Source organism: Malus sylvestris, chromosome 10, assembly GCF_916048215.2.
Source record: "Malus sylvestris chromosome 10, drMalSylv7.2, whole genome shotgun sequence".
Classification (NCBI taxonomy): Eukaryota; Viridiplantae; Streptophyta; class Magnoliopsida; order Rosales; family Rosaceae; genus Malus; species Malus sylvestris.
Genome location: NC_062269.1, coordinates 34,238,625 through 34,259,947, shown reverse-complemented (window position 1 = coordinate 34,259,947; position 21,323 = coordinate 34,238,625). Strand labels below are relative to the sequence as shown.

Below are 21,323 nucleotides of genomic sequence, written 5' to 3'. Positions count from 1 at the left end.
GAGGAGAACACCAAGGGAAAAAAAGAGTGAGAAAATCACCGTTGATTGATAACCTGAATCAATTCTAACTCTGACGAATTAGATCACCCTCTCTCACTAATTGATCTAACTCAAAGGGCTTTAGAAAACATAGGTTTATTATGTTAGCTAGATAGAGGAAATGATTTTTGCATTTCTGTTTACTCTTTCTACTCATCATTTTATGTATATCCTTTAATTCTTTTTTTATTTATTCAATCCAACAATTATGAAAAAGAGAAAATACATAAAAAGTGTGAAAATCACATTTCCCAAATAAATAAGCTAAAAATGATAAAAGTTCAAATCCCGATTGATTTTGTCTTTGAAGTAAACTATTAATTAATTTGGTGGCAAAAGTAAGTGGAGATAGCATTTTCTAGATAAAGTGGCATGTGCAATGATTATTTCATCTGTTAATATATAACAAGAGTACTTAGTATCATCTGTTAATGTATAACAAGAGTACTTAGTATGTGCGTTTGCCGTTCGAGTTGGAGGCACATAAAGCGGCCAACAAAATAAAACAATACTTGGGTATTCACAAATGAGTATGAGTTCTTACTTAAAATTCTTAGTGTTTTAATCATAGAACTTTGTGTTTATGATCAGAACCATTCATAGAACTTTGTTTTAATCATAGATTTTTTGTAGAGATGATTTTTATAGGGTGATTTATAATTTGAACGGTTCTGATTATAAACATGAAGTTATATAAATTGACAATGAACAATTTTGAAATTTTTTATTAAGAGTTCCTACTTATGTTTGAGTAACCAAGTATTATTCGACAAAATAAGGATCAGAGATGAGGTGGAACCAAAGCTTTGATAAGCAAATGTGGCAAACATGTCAGCATATAGGTGGGCCACACTAGAGTTTTCTTAAAAATTTGATAGAATGTGACAAAATGAGATGATAATTGTGTTTTAGAAAATAAAGTGACACAAAATTTGTTTCAAAAGAAAGAGTGAAATTAAACACAAATCATAGCAAAAAATAAGCTATTTCCTTATGAGACTGTTATTAGCATTCCAAACGATTTCATAATATTTTACCGTGGTTGGGTGTTTCAAACGATCTCATAATATTGGGTAAAAGACTGTTTACTACCCTCATGTTTCGTGGTTTTCAACATTCAGTACATCAAGTTTTTTTCGTCTTAGATTCATACCTAAAGTGTAAATTTTGGGACAGTCTCATACATCCGTTAGTCAAACTGTTAAGTTTTCTGTTAACTGTGACGTGGCGCACTGACTGGGCGCCACGTGTCATCCGAGTTTTTTTTTTTTTCTTTCTTTTTTTTTCTTCTTCCTTCTTCTTCTTCTTCTTCTTCTTCCTCCGACTGCAACTTTTTTTTTTTTTTCTTCCTCCTTATCCTTCTCCTTCTTCCTTCCTCCTTCTTTTTCCTTCTCCTTCTTCTTCTTCTTCTTCCTCCAAAATTTGGGGAAGTTTGTTTGTTTTTTTTTTTCTTTTTTCTTCTTCCTCCGACTGCAACCTTTTTTTTTTCTTCCTCCTTCTCCTTCTTCCTTCCCCTTCTTCCTCCTCCTTCCTTCCTCCTTCTTCTTCTTCTTCTTCCTCCAAAAAAAAAAAAAAAAACTTTCATCTTCCCCCAGATTCAGAGGAAGAAGAAGAAGAACGAAGAAGGGGAAGGAAGAAGGAGAAGAAGGAGGAAGAAAGAAAAAAAAAAAACTGAATCTAGGCAGATTCGGAGGAAGAAGAAGAAAGAAGAAAAAAAAAAGAAAAAAAAAAGAAAAAAAAAACTGAATCTGGGTAGATTTGGAGGAAGAAGAAGAAGAAGAAGGAAGAAGGAGGAAAGAGAAGGAAGAAGAAGAAGAAAAAAAAAAAAGCTTCCCCAGATTCAGAGGAAGAAGAAGGAGAATGAGAAGGAAGAAGAAGGAAGAAGGGGAAGAAAGGGAAGGAAGGAGGAAGGAAGGAAGAAGGAGAAGGAGGAAGAAAAAAAAAAGAGAAAGTTGCAGTCGGAGGAAGAAGAAGAAGGAAGAAGGAAGAAGAAAAGAAAAAAAAAAAAAAAAACTCGGATGACACGTGGTGCCCAGTCAGTGTGTCACGTCACAGTTAACAGAAAAATTAACAGTTTGACTAACGGATGTATGAGATTGTCCCAAAATTTACACTTTAGGTATGAATCTGAGACGAAAAAATATTGATGTACTAAATGTTGAAAACCACGAAACATGAGGGTAGTAAACAGTCTTTTACCCCATAATATTTTACCCGTTTCTACACATGAGCTCGTTTAAACCACTCACCGTAGGATAGATCTCAACGGCTCATAATTGTAGCGCACCTAGCCAGCGCAGCAGGCAGCCTCTTGTTTTTGAAGCTTTGCTTCTGAATTCCAGCACCCAAAGCACAGGTTTTGTTTCCGAAGTGAATTGTTCGAACATCCACTTCAGAGCTGTTTTATATCACACAGAATATGCAATTTCTGTAGCGGAATCGATCGGCTTGCACAACAGCCAAGCTAACGTTGGGAAGTCAAATCGTATCTAGTTTACTTTCAACCTCCCGATCCAAGGCTGTCGCTTGGGTACGCTCTTTCTCGCTTCATTATTTTGTCGTTTGAGTATGCGCACACCAAGTGTTCGATTAAATGTCTGTGTGAGCTTAGATCTTTCTGGGTCAGTCTCATACTGTGTTACCCTGTTCAGAAACCATGTAAAGTTTTGAAATTTGGCGTCTTTTTTCACTGGTGATTGCTTCTTGATTGATTGCACTGAAAAGTTTTTGTCTTTATTTGTATATGGATTGCTTTCAAGTGGTATCTCATATCCCAGTAAAAATCTAGTAGTTAATACTTCAGTTATGCCCTGCATAGAAGTATCCTAAAGAGACATCTATATCAAATTTGTATTTCACTCATGTCAGCAATTCTTTCTTTTCCATGGGTATTTGATTAAGTTTTGATTTGAATGAATTTACGATCATTAAGAATAATGTTTAGGTACAGATAGGAACTGGTTTCAGTTATTTGTACCGAAATTCACGTGCATAAGCTAAATGCTACCAATGATGCCAATGAAATATGAATATGGCCTATTAGTTGCATATCTGGCTTGATAGTCTTTTACAGATCTCCGTCCGTAATGTTTGCTTATGACTTATTGTTCTGTTGGTTTTGATTGTTTTCCTCTTAATTCTGTAGATTGGAGATAACAATGGCAGGCGTGATACAAAAGTTTGTTACTGCGTCAATGTTTATGTGGATAATTCCTGTTGCAATATTATATGCGTTTAACAATAATTTGCTTCCTGGTAAGGCTACTGTGTCAAGTGCTGCTTTAAGTCATTTTCATAATACTGCATCTTATTTGAGGTCCCTCTTAGAGTCAATCTAAGAAAAGCTTGCACTAGTTATGCGGTGGTTTTCTTCTTAGTGCTATATTGCTATACAATTATCTGCCGAAGTATTCTTCTTTATAATGTTTGTGTGCTTACCCATTTTTGTTCTAAATAAGCAGACCATTTCTAGATTGCATTTTGTATATAAGTCCTTATGACCTTCTGATTTGTCCGGGTATGCAATCCCACCGGTGAGATGCTCAGTTGACCCCTTAACATTAATAGGAAGATGGCTTATTCAATAATTTGTGCATAAGGGAAAGGAACTTTGGATGAACTAATGCAAATGGGTGTAAGCCTCGCTGCTCAGAAACACCCAGTGCTGACCACACTGAGAGACACGAAAGCTTTTAGTTCCTACGGCACCTTAGAGTTTGTCCATCTCACTCTTAGTGTTGTGATAATTGAAATTTTTATCTCAATTAAGTTTTCTAAATCTTGCTTCCAAATTCCAACCAATGACCTCCGTGAAAAAATTGTCATTAGGATCTATATTGTTTTTGCGAATTACATAATTGCTACAGTGAATGTGATTTATAAGATGTAGATGGCATCCTATCGTCAAGTATAACTAGTGCCAACTGTTAGAAGTTAGATTTCCGAATGTGGATAATCTTGTCTAAGGCACTACTGTTGTAGGAAACTTAAAGAGAGAACTTAATCCCTTGCGTGCATATAACAAAATTACAGAGAAGGCATGCCCTTATCACAATCTTGTGAGTGAATGTCTGTGGTCAACAATCTTAGGACTTGATCTCACGACTTGCCTTATTGGAGAAGTATATGATAACTGGATCAACATTTTTTTAGCTAGGATTTGGGAATGGGGTTACTAATTGTTTTCTGTTAAAGTTTCTTGCCTCAGTTTTCCTTTTTGGTTCTCTGATTATTCATTTGAAGCAGGTGTAAGCGACATGTCTCCATATTCACTCACGTTGTTGAGTGGATTCCTTGCTGTTATATCTGTCAACGTAGTTATCGCATTTTACATATACATGGCAATGAAAGAGCCTTCAGACCAACACAAGCCTGATCCTGCATTTCTTGCTGAAGCCGAAGCTAGTGTAAGCAAGTTAAAAGGTGATACTGATGGTTCTTCCCAATCCTCCAAGAAAGAAGAGTAGGATATGCTGCTTCCCCGTTTCCACTGTAGGAAGAACGAAGAACTTAAATTTAAATGCTGCAGTCTGCAGGCTAGATATTGGTTAAGAATCCATTTGATACATGTACGCTTACTTTCGTCTTTGCCAGCTGCTATTGAACCTGAGACGATGTTATCACAAGCTTCTTTCTGGTTGTAATTTTACTAGCAACTATAGATGTACTCAATCACCCTTTGTCTTTCAGTTAAATCTGAGTGTTGGAGGAAAATGGTGCTCTTACATTTTTTTCTTAACTCATGGCAATTGTCAAACATTTTGGATGGAACTAACTGAGATGGGTTTTATGTGTAAAAGTTCATGGAAAGTCACGTTCAGGGCATGTCATGTGTGTCAGTAAATGCAAGATATGTCGGGAATGAGAATGATACCCATGAATACCAATTTCCGGTAAGTAGCATGTCCTATATCTTATTGAAAGAGAGTTATTAAATCGCAACATAATTAGATGAGATCAATTGCGAATGGCGGTTTGATTAAGTAATTTCAAGTCTAAACTTTATCAAGTAACAAACTTTTCGTCCAAAGGAAAGAAAATTGATGAATTACACTCTCATGAGACAACATGCGTTTCAGTAAATTTGAGTGTGACTATCACGTTGTCATATGACATAATACGTAAATTAATGACACTACGCTGGTCCAAGAAGTGAGTTGGCCCTCAACTCGGGTAAACCCAATATGTGCCCAGCCTTATAAATTTATATTTATTTCTAGTCTACTAAAACCAATTGGAAAAAGCCCTAGCCAATTACTGAATCGGTAAAAATAAAAATTTATAAACAATAAATACAAATACATGAAATTCAACAAATCACAGATCACAGGGAGAAAAAACCCCAAAACAAAAACCCAAATACCAAAACCGAAGGCTCACAGAGAGAGAGAGAGAGAGAGAGAGAGAGAGAGAGGAAGACAAGGAGGAGAAAAACCAGAGGAGGAAGAAGAAGGGTTGCAGAAGGAGGGTAGAGGGGGAAGAAGGGAAATATGGGAAAGAAGAAGAAGAGAGTGGCGTCAAAGGTGTGGTGCTACTACTGCGATAGAGAGTTCGACGATGAGAAGATACTGGTGCAGCACCAGAAAGCCAAGCATTTTAAGTGCCATGTCTGCCACAAGAAGCTCTCCACCGCCGGCGGCATGGCCATTCACGTCCTCCAGGTCCACAAAGAGAGCGTCACCAAGTATGGCTTTCTATACCTTTTCCCCCAATTGTCAAAAACCCTAATTCTTTTTCTTTTTGTTTCGTCGCTGAATTTGTTATTTTAGAATATGATATTGATGAGTTTTTGTTTTTGCTGTGTAAATTTATGATATTTATCGTTTTTGTTTTGTTATAATTAGATTTATGTCTTCTAAGAAATTCATGGTTACGAAAAATCGAACAATTTGGACATTTGGGACTTGGGTGTTAATTTTGTAATGTGGGCTCGGCAGTTGTAGAAAATTTTAGCTGGAAAGATAGTTTGGGATTTTAGCTTTTTGTTAGCTGCATAGGGGCAACTTAATAATCAATGGAATTGATATGCTCTGACTGTTTCTTACATTTTCGAGCAAAGTTGGGTTGTAGGTGTTTATAATTTTGGTAGCTTGAAGGTGGATCAAGTGCAAAAGTATGGGACTGGGGAATATTTTGTGAGTGCTTGTAATTTTGGTAGAATTGGGAATCCAGGAAACAATGAGGCTGTTAATATGAATTGGGTTTCCTTTTGTTGGGAAATACTGTAATGTGAACTCATATACGTATGGGGCCTGCTTGATAATAAGAGAGCCCATGAAACCTCAGGAAGATAGTCTATTGCTTTAAACTCTTACCCGTATAAGTTTAAGAGGGTTTTTATGCCCGTAGGTAGTTCTGTAATGGATATGAATATATGCTGATGATGAAGTTAAACTTAAACTTTGTCTACTGTATTAGGAGTTAGGACCAAAATGTAACTGTCAATATATTTCTACTTGAACTGTTACCTGTCTTCCATTTTTCTAATAAGAAAAAAACATAATCAAAAGCCATGGTTCAATTTTTCTAACTGGAACATAATAAGTTTGTCATAGACGGTTGTAGTTACTAATTGTTTGTAGTTACACTATCTCACTGGATCTTTTTCATGAACTATTATAGAGTAGGGTTAAACAATGTTGACTATATATAAGTTGTGCCTCAAATAATTCCTTATCATAATTTCATTCTACTGATTTTCAAACTGTTAAAACTCTATTTTATAGGGTTCCCAATGCGAAGGCTGACAGGGAGTCGACGGATATTGAAATATATGGGATGCAAGGAATCCCACCTCACGTTTTGGCTGCACATTATGGAGAGGAAGGTAAAGGATCCATACAAATATTGATGTTTATCCAGACAATTGTTGATATTTTATTTTAATGTTATGTTAACATCATTGGTATTTGATGACATGCGAATTTCTATTTTATTTTAATGCTCAAATTCAACTGGTTTAGAGGTCGCACTTGGTGCGATGGCAAGTGCCTTCGCCCATGAGCGGTAGGTCTCGGGTTCGAGACTTGGGAGCAGCCTCTCCATAAATGGGGGTAAGGCTAGCCGACATTCACCTCTTCCAGACTCTGCGTAAAGCGGGAGCCTTGTGCACTGGGTACGACCTTTTGCTCAAATTCAACTGGTTTATGATATCGTTGGGTTTGACTCACATTAAATTATGACCTGGATGTGCTGGTACATGCAACTATGCATAGATGGACTCATTGATATTGAACTTCTTTGTTTGTATTGAATTAGATATACCATCAGAGTGTTCATAGCAGTATCCATGTAATATAAGTTGTTTGATGGTTGTATTTTGCCCATGTAATAGTTTTTCAAATTCTCATGTGTTCTTGGTTGAACCAAGTTGTGCTTATGTATACTTTTGCAAATACTCATTCACATGGATCCGGATGTCCTAATCTGTGCATACGAATTCTGCATAACATGTTTTGTCATGGTGTTATCTTGTCTGTGCAATAAATTTGAAAGTGATGTCTCATTTATAAGCTAAAGACAAATCAAATAAAGAAAAAGTGTACAATACCTATCATTTTGAGTAGTTTATGGCTTCTTTTGAAGTTATAGTATTAATCTTGTATAGTAAGTTTATTTTCTAAATATCTCTATTTATATGCAGATGAAGATGGTCCATCAAAAGTAGCTAAAGTAGACATCCCAACAACCCAGTTTGTTGGTGGTATGGTGCCAGGTTCGATGGGGATTGCATATCCTCCCCAACCACCTTTGGGTGCAATGCGGCCAATGTATGTTTTCTGTCAGGTTTCTTGCATATCCTCTCTAACCAGCTTTGTGAAATTTTAAAATTATGTTGTCTGCAGTACATAATTAGCATTTACATAAACAACTTATCTGTTTGTTTCTTTTGGTTTTTGTTCACTCCAGGTACAGTTCTGCAGTTCGAGTGCCTCCGAATGGTTGGCAAGTTCCACCTCGTCCCCAGCCATGGTATCCACAGCCTCCATCAATCTCAGTACCTCCTCCTTCCTCATTGGGTTATGTGCAGCAACCATTGTTCCCTGTGCAGAATGGGAGGCCACCTCTACCATCAACAACAATCCCCGGACCTCTGCCTCCACATATAGCTCCTCCTGGGCTTACTACATCCATGCCTCCTGCTCCTGTATCACAACCCCTGTTTCCTGTTGTTGGTATAAATAATGTACCAACACAAAGTTCTCCCTTTTCTCCTCCTTTGCTTTCAACCAGTGTTCCCTTTAGTTCTCCAGCTGAAGTTAAAGGCTCAACAGATGCTTATCAAGGTGCTAAAGCTTTCCAAACAAGCAGTTATCTAAGTGCCTCAGTTTTGATTTCTTATTATTGATTTATATAATTATTAAAAGCAATTCAAATTGTCTGCATTTCGAAAATTTCAAAACTGAAGATTATTTTAGTGTTGGAAGAGTTCGACTCGTTTAAAGTCAAAAAATTCAAAAATATGTTTTTTTTCCTTTGCGTGCATGATAGCAGTATGGTGTCAGAGCTGTCTTCTTGCTTTAACTTCTACTTATCCCTCATGTCTGATAAAATAAGTTGTAGATGCCTCAGATTTTCTTTTGTTCTTTAGCATTCAAGTTGCTTTTTGAGATCCTTGTAGAGAGTTCTGTTTTAGTCACTTCAAATTTGGATATGCTATCAACGGCTAGTTTTGGCTCTGTTATCTTAAATGTTTGAATATTACAAAGGCATCTTTTATGTTCCTTCTAGTAATTGTTCCGGTATGCTAACCCTTATTTATTTTCCCGCTGCAATAATGAATACCTCCCACATTGCTTAATTCTCCATGTTGATGATGCCTTTGGATTGTTGATTTCATATGTGCAAGGCTTGTGAATCTGACGTATCCTTTTCATTTAATTACTACAGGTGTTAATTCACACTCTTATGCATCTGGTCCGAACACTGGTGGTCCATCAATTGGACCACCCCCTGTAATTGCAAACAAAGCTCCTGCTCCCCAGCCAGCTGCTAATGAGGTGTATCTAGTTTGGGATGATGAGGCTATGTCCATGGTAAGTCGTTCTTAATTTTCCTAAATGATTATTTTTCCACTTTGCTAGTCTTGTTCGTTGTTGCTAACTTGTTTTTTGTTAGGAACTTGTTGCTAACTTGTTAAATTGGTTAATTTTATTTGCAGGAGGAAAGAAGAATGTCATTGGCAAAGTATCAGGTGCATGATGAAACTAGCCAGGTAAGTCATACTACCTCTTTAATTTATGGAGTTGCATTGCTCTAACCAGCTAGGTAGGCTTTATGTTCAGGCTTTTCAGATTGGGTTGTTTACCAATTGTTTCCTGATTAGAGAGGTATTTACTGTATGAATTTGAACTTTTACTTTTGAAACGAAACAAATTAACAAAGAACATGTGAACCTTCAATCGTCTGTCTTTCTGCTTTCCAACCCAATTGGTTGATGGGCATGCTGTTTTGTTTATACTGCCATTCTCCGGTTTCCACGCAACTGCATCAAAAGGTTCAAGTAGGTATTTACAATAATTTTGCTGTTAGTTAGTGATTACAATTTTGACAAGCTTGCTTCTATGGCCTCAAGGATTCTCCTATCTAGCATCGTACTCAGTTAATTATGGAATGTATATATTTGCTCATTTAAAATTTAGATTTATCTGTTGTTCACTCTCCCCACGCTTTCTTTTGCGGTGTGGGGGTTCGAGTGAAACAATGGCAAGACCAACAATTTTTTTGTTAATTGTAGCAACATTATTTTATCATTGAACGGTGAAACCAGACTTGGCCAGGTCAGATTCTTTCATAAAGTTTGGTATCTCTTCGGTTAGATCATAGGACCAATCCATTTTGTCTGGCTTAGCCAAGTGAATCATGCACACGGTCCCTCTCTGATGATCTCATGGCGGTTTTCTTTTTCAGATGAGTTCAATTGATGCTGCCATAGACAGAAGGATTATGGAGGGCAGGCTTGCTGGTCGAATGGCATTTTAGATCAAATAGCAGCAATGGGACGACGATGACAGTGTTTGCGCCTTTGGAATCTCATGCTGGCGTATGGACCTGGGAATCTCATGCCGATGCACGCTCCATGTCCTGCAGAGTTTATTCGAAGTGAAGGGCGGTTTACCGGACTAACCAGTCGTAGATTCGTGTTGTATTCTTTGCAAGAACGTGAAGTAGAAGAGCAAAAATGTCAAGATATAATGTAACTTTCATATTCTTTTTCATACTCCCCATAGATTTTGTTGCAAACTTTTTAGGATTAGGGATATTTAAAGGATTCCATTTTGTTCATCGACAATATTCTTCAGTTGACTAATATTTCAAATGTGGTTAGTAACTTGGTATTATTTATGAATAATGATGTTATTATAGGGCTTTTGAACTTTTAGTTATGACTTTCTTATGCCATTATATTTTTGGCTGCATCATCCAAGGAGAAATTTTTCAATGTGCTGGGAATAGTCAGGTACATCAACTGTTATAGTACAAGTAATTGGATATTTGAAAAAAAAAAAAAATTCAATCATTGAATTATGATATTTAGTGGATCAAGTTGTGTTCCCGGCATACTGAAATCCACCTCGTCATGGTAGAATAACACCTGGGGCCTTGGATTTTAAAGTAGTTGTAATTCTGCCGAAGCGAAACCACAAACTGGTTCTTTTAATAAAAAAAATACTAATCTATTATATATAAAACGAATAGGGCAGTGAATAGTTCTGATTTGGTGTCGCGGCTTCGACAAAAATATTAGAATAAAATTGCCTCTCAACCAAATAAATTCAAAAGCAGCCCAATATAATATATTAAATAATGTATAGGTAATTTGGTCATCATAAAATATAATATAAATATAAGTGGGAAGAGAGAAAAGAATAAAAAAAATGGAAGGATGAGTGAAAGTTAATGGTGCCCACGTGAAAGGGAAAGAAAAATATAATAAAAAATAAGGAAAATCATGAATGTTGTGTTCAAAACATCTTAAGAGGCGCGTAGCGCCAGTGATAAATTAGTACAACTTTTTTTTTTAAAAAGTAGGACTATACAATAAGCTAGCAATAATGTAATTCAATCAAATGTTCATGAAATATTATTTTATGTATTTTTAAATACGTTCAAAACATCATAAGAGGCGTGTAATGTCGGTTATAAAAAAAATATCTTTCCCACGTGGATAATAATGTGATTCACCGGTTATAAAAAATGTATTTTCATGCGGATAATAATGTGATTAAATTAATTGTCAAATGATTTTTTTTTTTTAACAAACGATATTATCTATACTAAAGGGGAGGGGAATGAGCTTAGCCTCACAATGGCTAGCAATAGTGTGATTCAATCAATTGTTTATTTTAACATTAAATTAGTTGTCAAATAAATTTTTTTTTAACAAACGATATTATCTACATTAAGAGGGCAGGGGTGATCTTAGCCTTACAATGGGATAACAATAGTGTGATTCAATTAGTTGTTTATTAAATATTATTTTCTCTATTCTTAATGTAAATTCTATGGAGACCGATTTTATTATGTGGATTTAGATGCTTTAATTGGTTTATGAGGGGTTTCTTCTAGCTTGATGTAAGATTATTCATTTACTTTAAATATTTGACTTTTCTTTTGTCAATTTAAGCATATAAATACATTTAAAATGTGTAAGTCGTGTGTAGCACGCTGTAATTCAAAAAATGTCTTCTGCACGCGTTTTACAGAGGGCTTAGCCTCACAATGATCTAACAATAATGTGATTCAATCAGTTGTTCATTCAATATTATTTTCTCTATTTTTAAACACGTTCAAAATATCTTAAGAGGCATTTAATGCTGGTTATATAAAAAGATATTTCGCACGCGGATAATAATATGATTAAATTAGTTATCAAATTTTTTTTTTTTTTGACAAACGACATTATCTACACGGGGGGAGGGGTGGACTTAACTTCACAATAGACTAACAATAATGTGATTTAATCAATTGTTTATTGAATATTATTTTATCTATTCTTAATGTAAATTCTATAGAGATCGATTTTATTATGTGAATTCAGCTGCTTTAATTGGTTTATGAGGGATTTCTTATAGCATGATCTAAGATTATTCATTTGACTTTCATTTTGTCAATTTACAGATATAAATACATTTAAAACGTGTAAGTCGTGCGTAGATCGTCGTAATTCAAAAAATGTCTTTTACACGCTTGATGAAGGCTAGTTATAAGAAAGAGAGAGAAATGAACCAAAAAAAAATTCGACCATAGAAATTAAAAATAAAAAAATAATAAATAAAAATAGAAACACTTGTTCGTAGCAATATAGAGTGACAAGACGAAGCCTCAAGCCTAAACCCCTAAAACCCCAACAGCCCGCCCACGCACACAAAGCCAATCTCTGTCTCTCTCTCTCTCTCTCTCTCTCTCTCTCGATGCTTGGTATCTAGCAGCTGAGATGAAAGCTCTGAGAGTTCTGAGAACCCTCTCTTCAAAACCAACCAAAACCCCTTTAAACCCAGCCTCCTTGTTCCACCGGTTCTATGCAGCTCAGCCGCAAGAGGACGACTCCGGTCACAACCCATCTTTCTCAGACCCCGAAAATGGTTCGGACTCGGTTTTTGACAGTACCCATTACGCCATACCATCCGTTGGTTCGGATTCCAAGCCCAAAACTCCTCAGAAGCCGACTTGGGACAACAAGTACAGATCAAAAGCTGATAAATCGATCGGGGTGGACGCCCAGAAGAAGAAATTGAAGCGTTTGGAGGAAGAGGAGGAGCAAAAGAGTAGAGTGCTCGCTAAGGCGCTTCTCGAGGCAGCATTGGAGCGCGCAGATGATGAGGAATCAGGGGATGAGGAGGAAATGGTGAAGGAGGAGGACCAAAAGGCGCTGTCTGTAGGGATAATTGGTGCTCCGAATGCGGGAAAGTCTGCTCTGACTAATTATATGGTTTGTTATTTTGGATTTTATGGTTTAAACGTGTTTAATTTAGAAGAGAGAGGGAGAAAAAGAGGGGGGAGGTTTAATTAACTGTTGGATATGGTGTTGGTTTAGTTAATGATAATATTAAATGATGACTGTGTTACTGTGGTTTATGATTTGGTTTGAACTGCTAAGTAGTTTAACAGTTTGTTTGACGATTTGGCGATTCATTTCCGGGAAAAAAGAAGATGATTTTGTGATGGGGTTTTCAGTAGGGTATACGCTAGTCCTATAGGATGACTATAATGAAGTGTTGGAAGCTTTTGATTGTTTCGTTGGACAAGGGTTTGGGTAAATTTGGTGTTGTGGATTCTTTCATTTGCCTAGCTGGTCATGGTTTAATATTTTATGGCAACTAGGGTTCGTCTGTGTCGCTCAGTATTATGTTATATTCACCATGGATATGGTACAATCTGCCTAATTTGTCTGAAAGCGATATCAATAGCTGGTTCATGGTCACTGCACTTTACTCAGATAGATATCAAATAGTTCTTGAGGCCAAAGCAGGCATGAGCTTCTTAATATGTCTGAAGTTGTCCCAACAAAAATTTCTTTGGAGGGAAACAAATGAAGAAGCTTTGAAATCCCCCTATTTGAGATATGTACTGGCTTGGGAGATATACTTTGTTCGTAAACTATGTAATTTGTTGGATTTTGTGGTAATATTCTTTTTAAAAAAAGTTTACCATATCAGAGGATTGTATACTTTTTACTGGCTTTTGTTGTAACCAGAACCTTTCTGGTGACAGATTGTGCAGATTTATAACATGTTTCTGCATTTCTTATAGGTTGGGACGAAGGTTTCCGCTGTTTCACGGAAGACAAACACCACTACTCATGAAGTATTAGGAGTTATGACAAAAGGAGACACACAAATTGTATGTTTCTTGTTTTTAGCTTATAATCGACCAGGTTTTCTGGACTGGGAATGCTTTGATTAAGTTATATTATGTCCTAATGAGCTCTGAAAATTATTCGAATTACAATATGCAATTCATTTCTTTATCCTAGTTCTTTGTTTATGAAATTATGGTACAACAAAAATGTGATGAGCTTGGGACACTTACTTTCATATAGTGATGAGTGTGTTTGATACAGGAAAGGTAATGGTGATGGGTTGTCTTTGCATATTATTCTCGTCGATTACTTATGTGTAGACATGTTATTATTATGTTTTCTCCCCACAGACTGGAGCACAGAAATTGTGGTGTATGACATATCTTGCAGTTGTTTATCAATGTTTTGAGCTATTTATTGACTGTCTTCATGTGTGCCTATGCAGTGTTTCTTTGATACTCCAGGTCTTACATTAAGCAACAAGGGATGTCCTTACAAGGATTTCAAGGTTCGCGTAGAAAGTGCTTGGAGTTCAGTTACTTTATACAATGTGCTCATAGTTATATTTGACGTCCATAGGCATCTTACCAGGTTAGTTATTCATTCCATATGATACCCTGTAACTTTTTTTTTTTTTTTTTTTCTTCAAGTAATCCCATGGTTGACTCTAAGGAAACCTATCCTAGCAAGCTTGACTCTAAGGAAACCTATCCTAGCAAGCTATTAGATGGCCATATTTTACAATAGCTCACAAGTGTTATGGTTCTAAATATGCATGAAACAAACATAGGCATCAGAGCTAGATATATATGGCAGGTGGATTCCATTTGGGCAAATGTTTATCGCTTTTGATAATAGTGCATTTTTTTTTATTTCAGCCATTATCCTCATTCCCTGCATTATTTCAGCCACTCAAGTTTATTAACAATTTTTTCTAAATTTCATCAGTGTTTGGTCCCTAATCACCCGGTTCTTTGTATTTCCATCTATATAGGCCTGATGTAAGGGTTATAGGATTGATCAAGCGTATGGGAGCACTAGCACACCCAGTGCAAAAGCGAATTTTATGTATGAACAAGGTTGATTTAGTTGAGAAGAAGAAAGACTTGTTAAAGGTTGCTGAGGAATTCAAAGATCTTCCTGGTTATGAAAGGTGTGTTTCCTTTTACAAAATCAAAGATGGTGTGTTTTCTCTTTTCGCCAGGGTTCTTAAAAGTATATCTGACGATCTATTTCTTTCTTTAACCTTGTAGGCGTTTCATGATTTCTGGTCTGAAGGGCTCTGGAGTGAAAGATCTTACTCAATATTTGATGGATCAGGCATGTGAGCATTTTAGTATTGCCTTCATTGTCATCATTTCCTGTGACATTTACCTGTCAAAAATATTCTATTACGAAGGCCTTCTTTAGATTTATGTTTTGGTTGGAAAGAATTTTCAAGATATGTCTGGTTTACATGTATCTGCTCATCTTTCTAGCGAATGTTACTGGTGTCCACTATATCCCACATCTCAGTTCTTCAGTGGTTTTTTATGTTTAGGCCGTTAAACGGTCTTGGGATGAAGATCCATTCATCATGACTGAGGAAGTTATGAAGAATATATCATTAGAAGTTGTCCGAGAAAGGTTGTTAGACCATGTGCATCAGGTATATCTTCAGTTTCGAGGTACTTTGAGGCTATCATTTCTATCTGATTATATTTTCATTCCCAAGGTCTGAATTTATAAGCAATTTGAGGATCTTCAGTAATGGCAATTTCTGCTTGTTTAGGAAATCCCATACACTATTGAACATCGGTTGATGGACTGGAAGGAGTTGCGAGATGGCTCTCTTCGGATTGAACAACATCTTATCACGAACAAATTAAGTCAACGCAAGATTCTTGTAGGAAAGAAGGGCAATAAAATAGGGTAAATACTGAAGTCCTAGCATATTGGAATCACTGCTTTTGCTTTCAACACGAGCCAATTTGAATTGAAATACATGCTTCTGAAACAGGAGAATTGGCATGGAAGCTAATGAGGAGCTACGGTCCATCTTCAAGAGGGATGTCCATCTCATTCTCCAGGTTAGACTGAAATGATACATTGGAATATCGAGTTGAATGTCAAGAAGGGATACGATCCATCAGGAGATGGAAGGGCACCTTATTTGTAAGGTTAGACTTAACGACGAGTCTAATGAATAGAGTTGAATGTCAAAAATTGCAACCCTATGATCCACCCTATTTGGAAGTGTATATAAAGGAAGTTTCATCGACTTTCTGAAGGCCATCCAGTGTTGCAGCTTTTTTGAGTGGTAGAAAAATTTTCAGCTTTAGTTTGGGGATGGAGGTGGGTGACAAATAACTGGAAGACCCCAACTTGGCAGGCAAACACATTAGTCCCGAAATTTTTGAGAATATACAATAGCAAGTCTCTTGATCTCTTCATCATATACTAACCCCTTGTTTCTTGTTTTTTTTTTTCCTTAAATTTGTGCTTATGTACGAACATACGAACATAAGAAAGCTTAAGCTAGGTTCTTTCATTTGATTTTAATTTGAACTTGTACCTTTTATGGTATACTGTTCGAAATCCTCGTATCTGTGATTGATAAGAAACCATTTATGAATGTTACTTTGCTTGTGGAATTGTAAAATTCAACATGTGTTAAAGGAGTACAGGGATTGATTTGTATGCTCCGCAAGCTTCATGCTTGTTCTTAAGGAAATCATGAGTTTCGGGTTTAATGCAAAGTCATGAGTTTCGGATTTAAGAGAACCGTGTAATCTCCATGTGAATGTCTCACTCGTCGCGTATATACCCCATTCCCTGATAATAGAGTAAGAATATCTAGTATGGACTGACTGGCAGCTTTTGTTGTCAACTAATCCTTCGTTTCATCATTTGAAAACTTGTTGATGATTTGATTAACGGTTAAAACAGCAGCTTAAAAATGGAAAAATATGATAGATCTCGGAAAGAGAAGCTTTTAAAACATTCCCCTTTACCTAAAGTGGTATAATTCCTCTCCAGTTTTAAGCGGAAAGTCCTAGCTTCGACTTTCAGAAATGACGAGTTTGATACCATATTATTATAATCAGTCCAATAGGCGGTTTAGCCGTTTTCAATCTTGTAGTTAATTCCGGGAAATATTATTACATTTATCACAATAGTTATGCGAACTATCTCCTGTTTCATACACCAGGTAGAAGAGAACGACAAAATACATAGCAGATTAACTTCAAATATAACAAGTAGCTCCTCAGTAGGTTGGACTAAACCTACTAACACCGACATCACTGCCACTTTCCTACGGCTACATATTTAGATCACATTGCAACTTGAACCCTCCTAAGCACTGAAAGCCTGAAAAGGAATTGTAGTGAGCTGATCAAGCAGCCCAGTGACCGGCGTAGCGAGCCGGGGTTCATAAGCAAAGCCATGCAAGTCCCCATCAACCCCAGCATGAACGTAAGGGCACGGAGGAATCCACTGCCACCTCTTCCTGGACATATCGAACAGCAACGCCTTGTCGGAACCCAGAATCATGATGGTGATGAACTCTCCATGTCCAACACAACGGTACCCATTCCCATTCTCCAGGTCATCAAATTGCACGTAGAGCTGCTGCGGCATCCTCTCCATCTCAACCCAAGTTGTTCCACAAGCCTGCAACCCCCAAATCCTCAAGCTTTTTGGCACGTTGAGCTTGCTCTTCTCAACTGCAGAAACTAAAAGCAGCTTCCCACCGCTCTCCATCAAGGTTGGAGATCTCAGGGCCCTTCTCATGGGGGCCTCAATCGTCCAACAATTGTTTGCTGCCACATCATAGGCTAAGACACTGTAAGGGCCGTAGTTCATGCAGTAGAATCTTCCTCGAACATTAACCATTTGACCTGATTCGAAATTGCAGAGTTTTGGGAGGGAAGAATTGATTCCCCACAGCGAAAAAAACCCGCCTGCGTCGATATGGAAGCTCTCGGCAGTCAAGTTTTTCACAGCGTATGGAGAGATCAAGTCGTCTCCAGCAACAGTTACATCAATGGACGTAGGGTTGACACTCAACCCTATGGAAGGCAAGAGCCTTGGTCTTAGAGTTGGAGGCAATGGAGACATAGAACCAACAATTGGGTTGCATAGAATGAGAGTTTTCGGGCCAGCCTCATCCGAAACCCAACAGATTAAACCGCCGGAAGATGAAGCTGGGGAGAAGCCGGAGGGAAGTAGAGCGAACGAAAGGCGATACCATGAAAGTTCATAAGGATCAAAAAGATAACCTTCACAATTAGTACCACCCCTGTTGCTGTCACCGTTGCTTCCTCCAATGTTGTTCCTGTATATGTAGCTTCCCCTGAGGCTCTTGTTCTTGAAGAACAGGAACCAATGGCGGCGCTGAGATACTTCGAGGTAGAGCTGAAGAAAGGTGTTGGAGAACAAGAGAGCATACCACCTCTTGCAGACACATCGAGAGCGAAAAAAGGCAGGCGGTGGGAGAAAGGCGATGACACGATCGAGGAGCCGATGGGGGAGCTTGCACCATATCCTAGCATCCATCCATGGATTAGGACATGATGTGGCTATATTTTCAGCAATGCCACCACCAAGTGCACTAGTAGTGGTGTTGAAGGTGTAGGAGAAGGGAAAGGTGAGAGAAGGATGAAAAGGTTCCATCTTTTTTATGTGTTGGATGACAAGGGCTTATAAGTAAAATATGCCTCTAAATTTTAGTACTTGTTCAGTGGAATGCAAGCAAAGAAATTGAAGGGAATTGAAGAGTAAGCCAATTTGGGAAATAAGTGCTTACATGCAAGCTTGCTTTTTTTTCACAAGTTGAAAAGTGGGAATTTTGTTTTGAAAGATGTGAACATAAAATCTCTCAGTTGGGTTTTAGAAAGGGCATGGGTTTCTATTGGGTGAAGAAGAAAGAACTGCAAGAGAGGCAAGTGATGGCAGTCACCTGAAGGATGGTTTGCTGTTAACTTTCATGGGATTGGAGTGAAGGGTTTGAAGGCTAGGAGAAAGAAGCTGAAACTTCACTACATATATAGAAGAAAATTTTGGATAGGTGAATTTTTTAATAGTAAACTGATTTCTGCATATTTTTCCATTTTCTGAAACTCATTATTTTTGTCCTCCGATTATCTTTTGTTTTATTCGATTTACAAATAAGAATTAAACAGATATCTGTATGATCAAAGAAAAAAAATAGTGTGAGAAACTCATTTGCGTGTTAAAAATGTAGTGCCCAAAATAGCTCAAGGGGCTTTGGTTTGTTTTGGATGGTCTCTTTAATGTTCCCTTTTGCATATTGGTTTCTTTTATATTACCTTTTTCCTGAGCGCAGTGATTCTGATGGATGCATCGGTCAATTTGGTGTTGTTTTGTCAAGGCCGAGGTTGGTAAGACGTGTAACTATTGAGAGAGAGAGAGAGAGAGAGAGAGAGAGAGAGAGAGAGGAACAGTAGGAGGCAACAGAAGTTGGATCCTAGCATTAAAACCGATCATTGTTCACAATACAAGTACGAACTCCTCAAAGTGAATGCAACCAATTCAACTTTCCACGAGTTGGAAGCCTCTGAAGTCTGAAACAAGCGGACAAGCATGCACCGTGAAGACTGATTTGTATGCGTAGCAGTAAGCGGGTGGATAAACATTTAAAAAGAAACACGTGTATACTATCTGGTGTTTTTCTCCTTGTAGTCAAGTGTCATCTTGAGGGAAAGAGAAGGGACTTAGAAGTGCCTTCAATCGTGTTGGAAAAAGTATATCACCTAGGTTCATAAGATGAAATTTGTGAATTTAGAATTTCATAATTTTTAGTCTAAGATGTAATCTCACAAAAACAAAAAAAAAAAACAAAACAAAACAAAACCTTTAGATGAAAAAATTTTCTCGGGCCAAATACCATTTTGTCACCTCTAATTTTGCCTAACAAAATTTCATAAGGCAAAGTTACCTGACGACTATAACTTGACCCGTGGACTCTATTCGTTCAGTCAAAGTCTCTGCAAAAACCAAAACGTTGATCATTTTTACTCGATGAACATGATATTCTATAAAGTAAAGACTCTTTGTCTAACGAATCGTTATTCATCAAGCAAATGATAATTTTTTATAGTGTCTTAAAGCCTCATATTAAATATCATATTTAGCAACTTTATTTCATGAAATTTAAGTTCATGATCCTCCTTTGCACAGATGAAAACTTTACCCATACCAGAGACTTAGACCCCATAACCAAACCTAAACCTTCAAACGGCTCAAACCCTAGTTGACCTGAGACCATCAGCGTAAACTTGCACCTTGAACTTCATGCTCCAATCCACTCATGTGCTGTAGTTCACCCCTTCCTCAAACATAGGCCTTGAACCTAGCTACAATATAGGAGTCTAGGACCCTAGTTAGACCCGAGTAAACACACATGTAGATCCTCATATCACATGATAAGAAATGTTAGAACAAGAGATATAGGTTCATGCAAAATTTTCTTTATTTTAAGATCTTAATTTGAACCTAGAATTTAACTCACATTGAACCTTATTCTCAAAATGCGTATTTAGACATATTTATTGAACCTCAACCCTCCGACACTGAACTCAAACCTTAGATTTCCGACGATGTGACGAAACTCAAATTCAACACTAACATGTCCTATAAATTTCACTTGTATCTCTTTTAAATCTCAACAACTAACATATATGTTAGTAAAACAAGAAACTTAATTAACAACATTTGTACCGACTTTAAATTCATCATCTTTTGAAACTCCTTGATGCAATGCTCCTAAATGCCTCATCTAATTGTAGTTGTGCACATCATTAACGACCGTTGTATTATTTTAAGGAAGCAAATAGGGTAATTATTTTAATATTAATTGGATAAGTTGGTAGAAGGCAGATTCTCTGTCCTCATACTTTCCGTGCCCTCTTGTTTTGTGTGGTCACGGTTAAGCTACGTTAACATTTTATATTATTTTTTTATAAAAACAATAAAATAAAATAAATAGTAATATAAAATATTAACGTGATTTAACTGTGACCACACAAATAGAAGACAAGGAAAATAGGAGGGCAGAGAATCTACCTCTAAGTTGGTATTATCACTACTGTTTTACTTGGTACTTGGTTGGAAAGACATCATGCAACCCTAAACGCAGGTGGTGTGTATGACACAAAAGACTTTGTCGGGTCATATGTCCAATCCAATCCCATTCATTGAAGGGCTTTGTTGCAGTAGTTGGACAAATGGCGTGAACAACGAAAAACTTTATTCGAAGCCCCTTGAGCGGAGAGGTTTTTTAACGTGACCGTCACACGATATGATATATCATATATTCATATATAAATTATGGATTATTTATGTTAAAAAGTTAATAACTTAAAAATTAAAAAATTTCACTACTTACGTAAAAACATATGGTCTACTATCTATGTTTCCGTCAGCAACTTCCCAAACTTGTTTCAAATTATAATATAATTACATATAATATTTCACTTTC

General features: G+C 36.9%; 4 protein-coding genes across 6 annotated transcripts; 3 read left to right on the top strand and 1 right to left on the bottom strand.

Annotated features, from left to right (window-relative positions):
* Nucleotides 1-2,348: 2,348 nt before the first annotated feature.
* Nucleotides 2,349-4,752, top strand: LOC126586304 (uncharacterized). Of its 2 annotated transcripts, none has more exons than XM_050251113.1 (3): nt 2,349-2,569; nt 3,185-3,294; nt 4,282-4,752. In XM_050251113.1, the coding sequence occupies exons 2-3, from the start codon at nt 3,198-3,200 to the stop codon at nt 4,503-4,505; spliced, it is 321 nt and encodes a 106-aa protein (XP_050107070.1). In that variant the 5' UTR covers nt 2,349-2,569; nt 3,185-3,197; the 3' UTR covers nt 4,506-4,752. The 2 variants fall into 2 exon arrangements, with proteins under 2 accessions (XP_050107070.1, XP_050107071.1); XM_050251114.1 differs by having other exon boundaries at nt 2,367-2,569; nt 4,285-4,752.
* Nucleotides 4,753-5,351: 599 nt separating this feature from the next.
* Nucleotides 5,352-10,403, top strand: LOC126586303 (protein SUPPRESSOR OF FRI 4-like). Its single transcript, XM_050251112.1, has 7 exons — nt 5,352-5,722; nt 6,765-6,865; nt 7,682-7,808; nt 7,948-8,324; nt 8,929-9,074; nt 9,200-9,253; nt 9,949-10,403. Exons 1-7 carry the CDS (start codon nt 5,529-5,531, stop codon nt 10,018-10,020), a joined length of 1,071 nt encoding a protein of 356 aa, XP_050107069.1. The 5' UTR covers nt 5,352-5,528; the 3' UTR covers nt 10,021-10,403.
* A 1,948-nt stretch (nt 10,404-12,351) lies between these two features.
* Nucleotides 12,352-16,481, top strand: LOC126588068 (GTP-binding protein ERG-like). Of its 2 annotated transcripts, none has more exons than XR_007611309.1 (8): nt 12,352-12,970; nt 13,792-13,881; nt 14,286-14,431; nt 14,835-14,993; nt 15,094-15,160; nt 15,381-15,507; nt 15,612-15,751; nt 15,840-15,986. XR_007611309.1 is itself a non-coding variant. In XM_050253205.1 (8 exons), exons 1-8 carry the CDS (start codon nt 12,476-12,478, stop codon nt 15,922-15,924), a joined length of 1,290 nt encoding a protein of 429 aa, XP_050109162.1. In that variant the 5' UTR covers nt 12,354-12,475; the 3' UTR covers nt 15,925-16,481. The 2 variants fall into 2 exon arrangements, 1 of the variants encoding a protein (XP_050109162.1); XM_050253205.1 differs by having other exon boundaries at nt 12,354-12,970; nt 15,381-15,488; nt 15,840-16,481.
* Nucleotides 16,482-16,937: 456 nt separating this feature from the next.
* On the bottom strand, nt 16,938-18,855 carry LOC126588067 (protein UNUSUAL FLORAL ORGANS-like). Its single transcript, XM_050253204.1, has one exon. It carries the CDS (start codon nt 18,494-18,496, stop codon nt 17,177-17,179), a length of 1,320 nt encoding a protein of 439 aa, XP_050109161.1. The 5' UTR covers nt 18,497-18,855; the 3' UTR covers nt 16,938-17,176.
* Nucleotides 18,856-21,323: the final 2,468 nt, after the last annotated feature.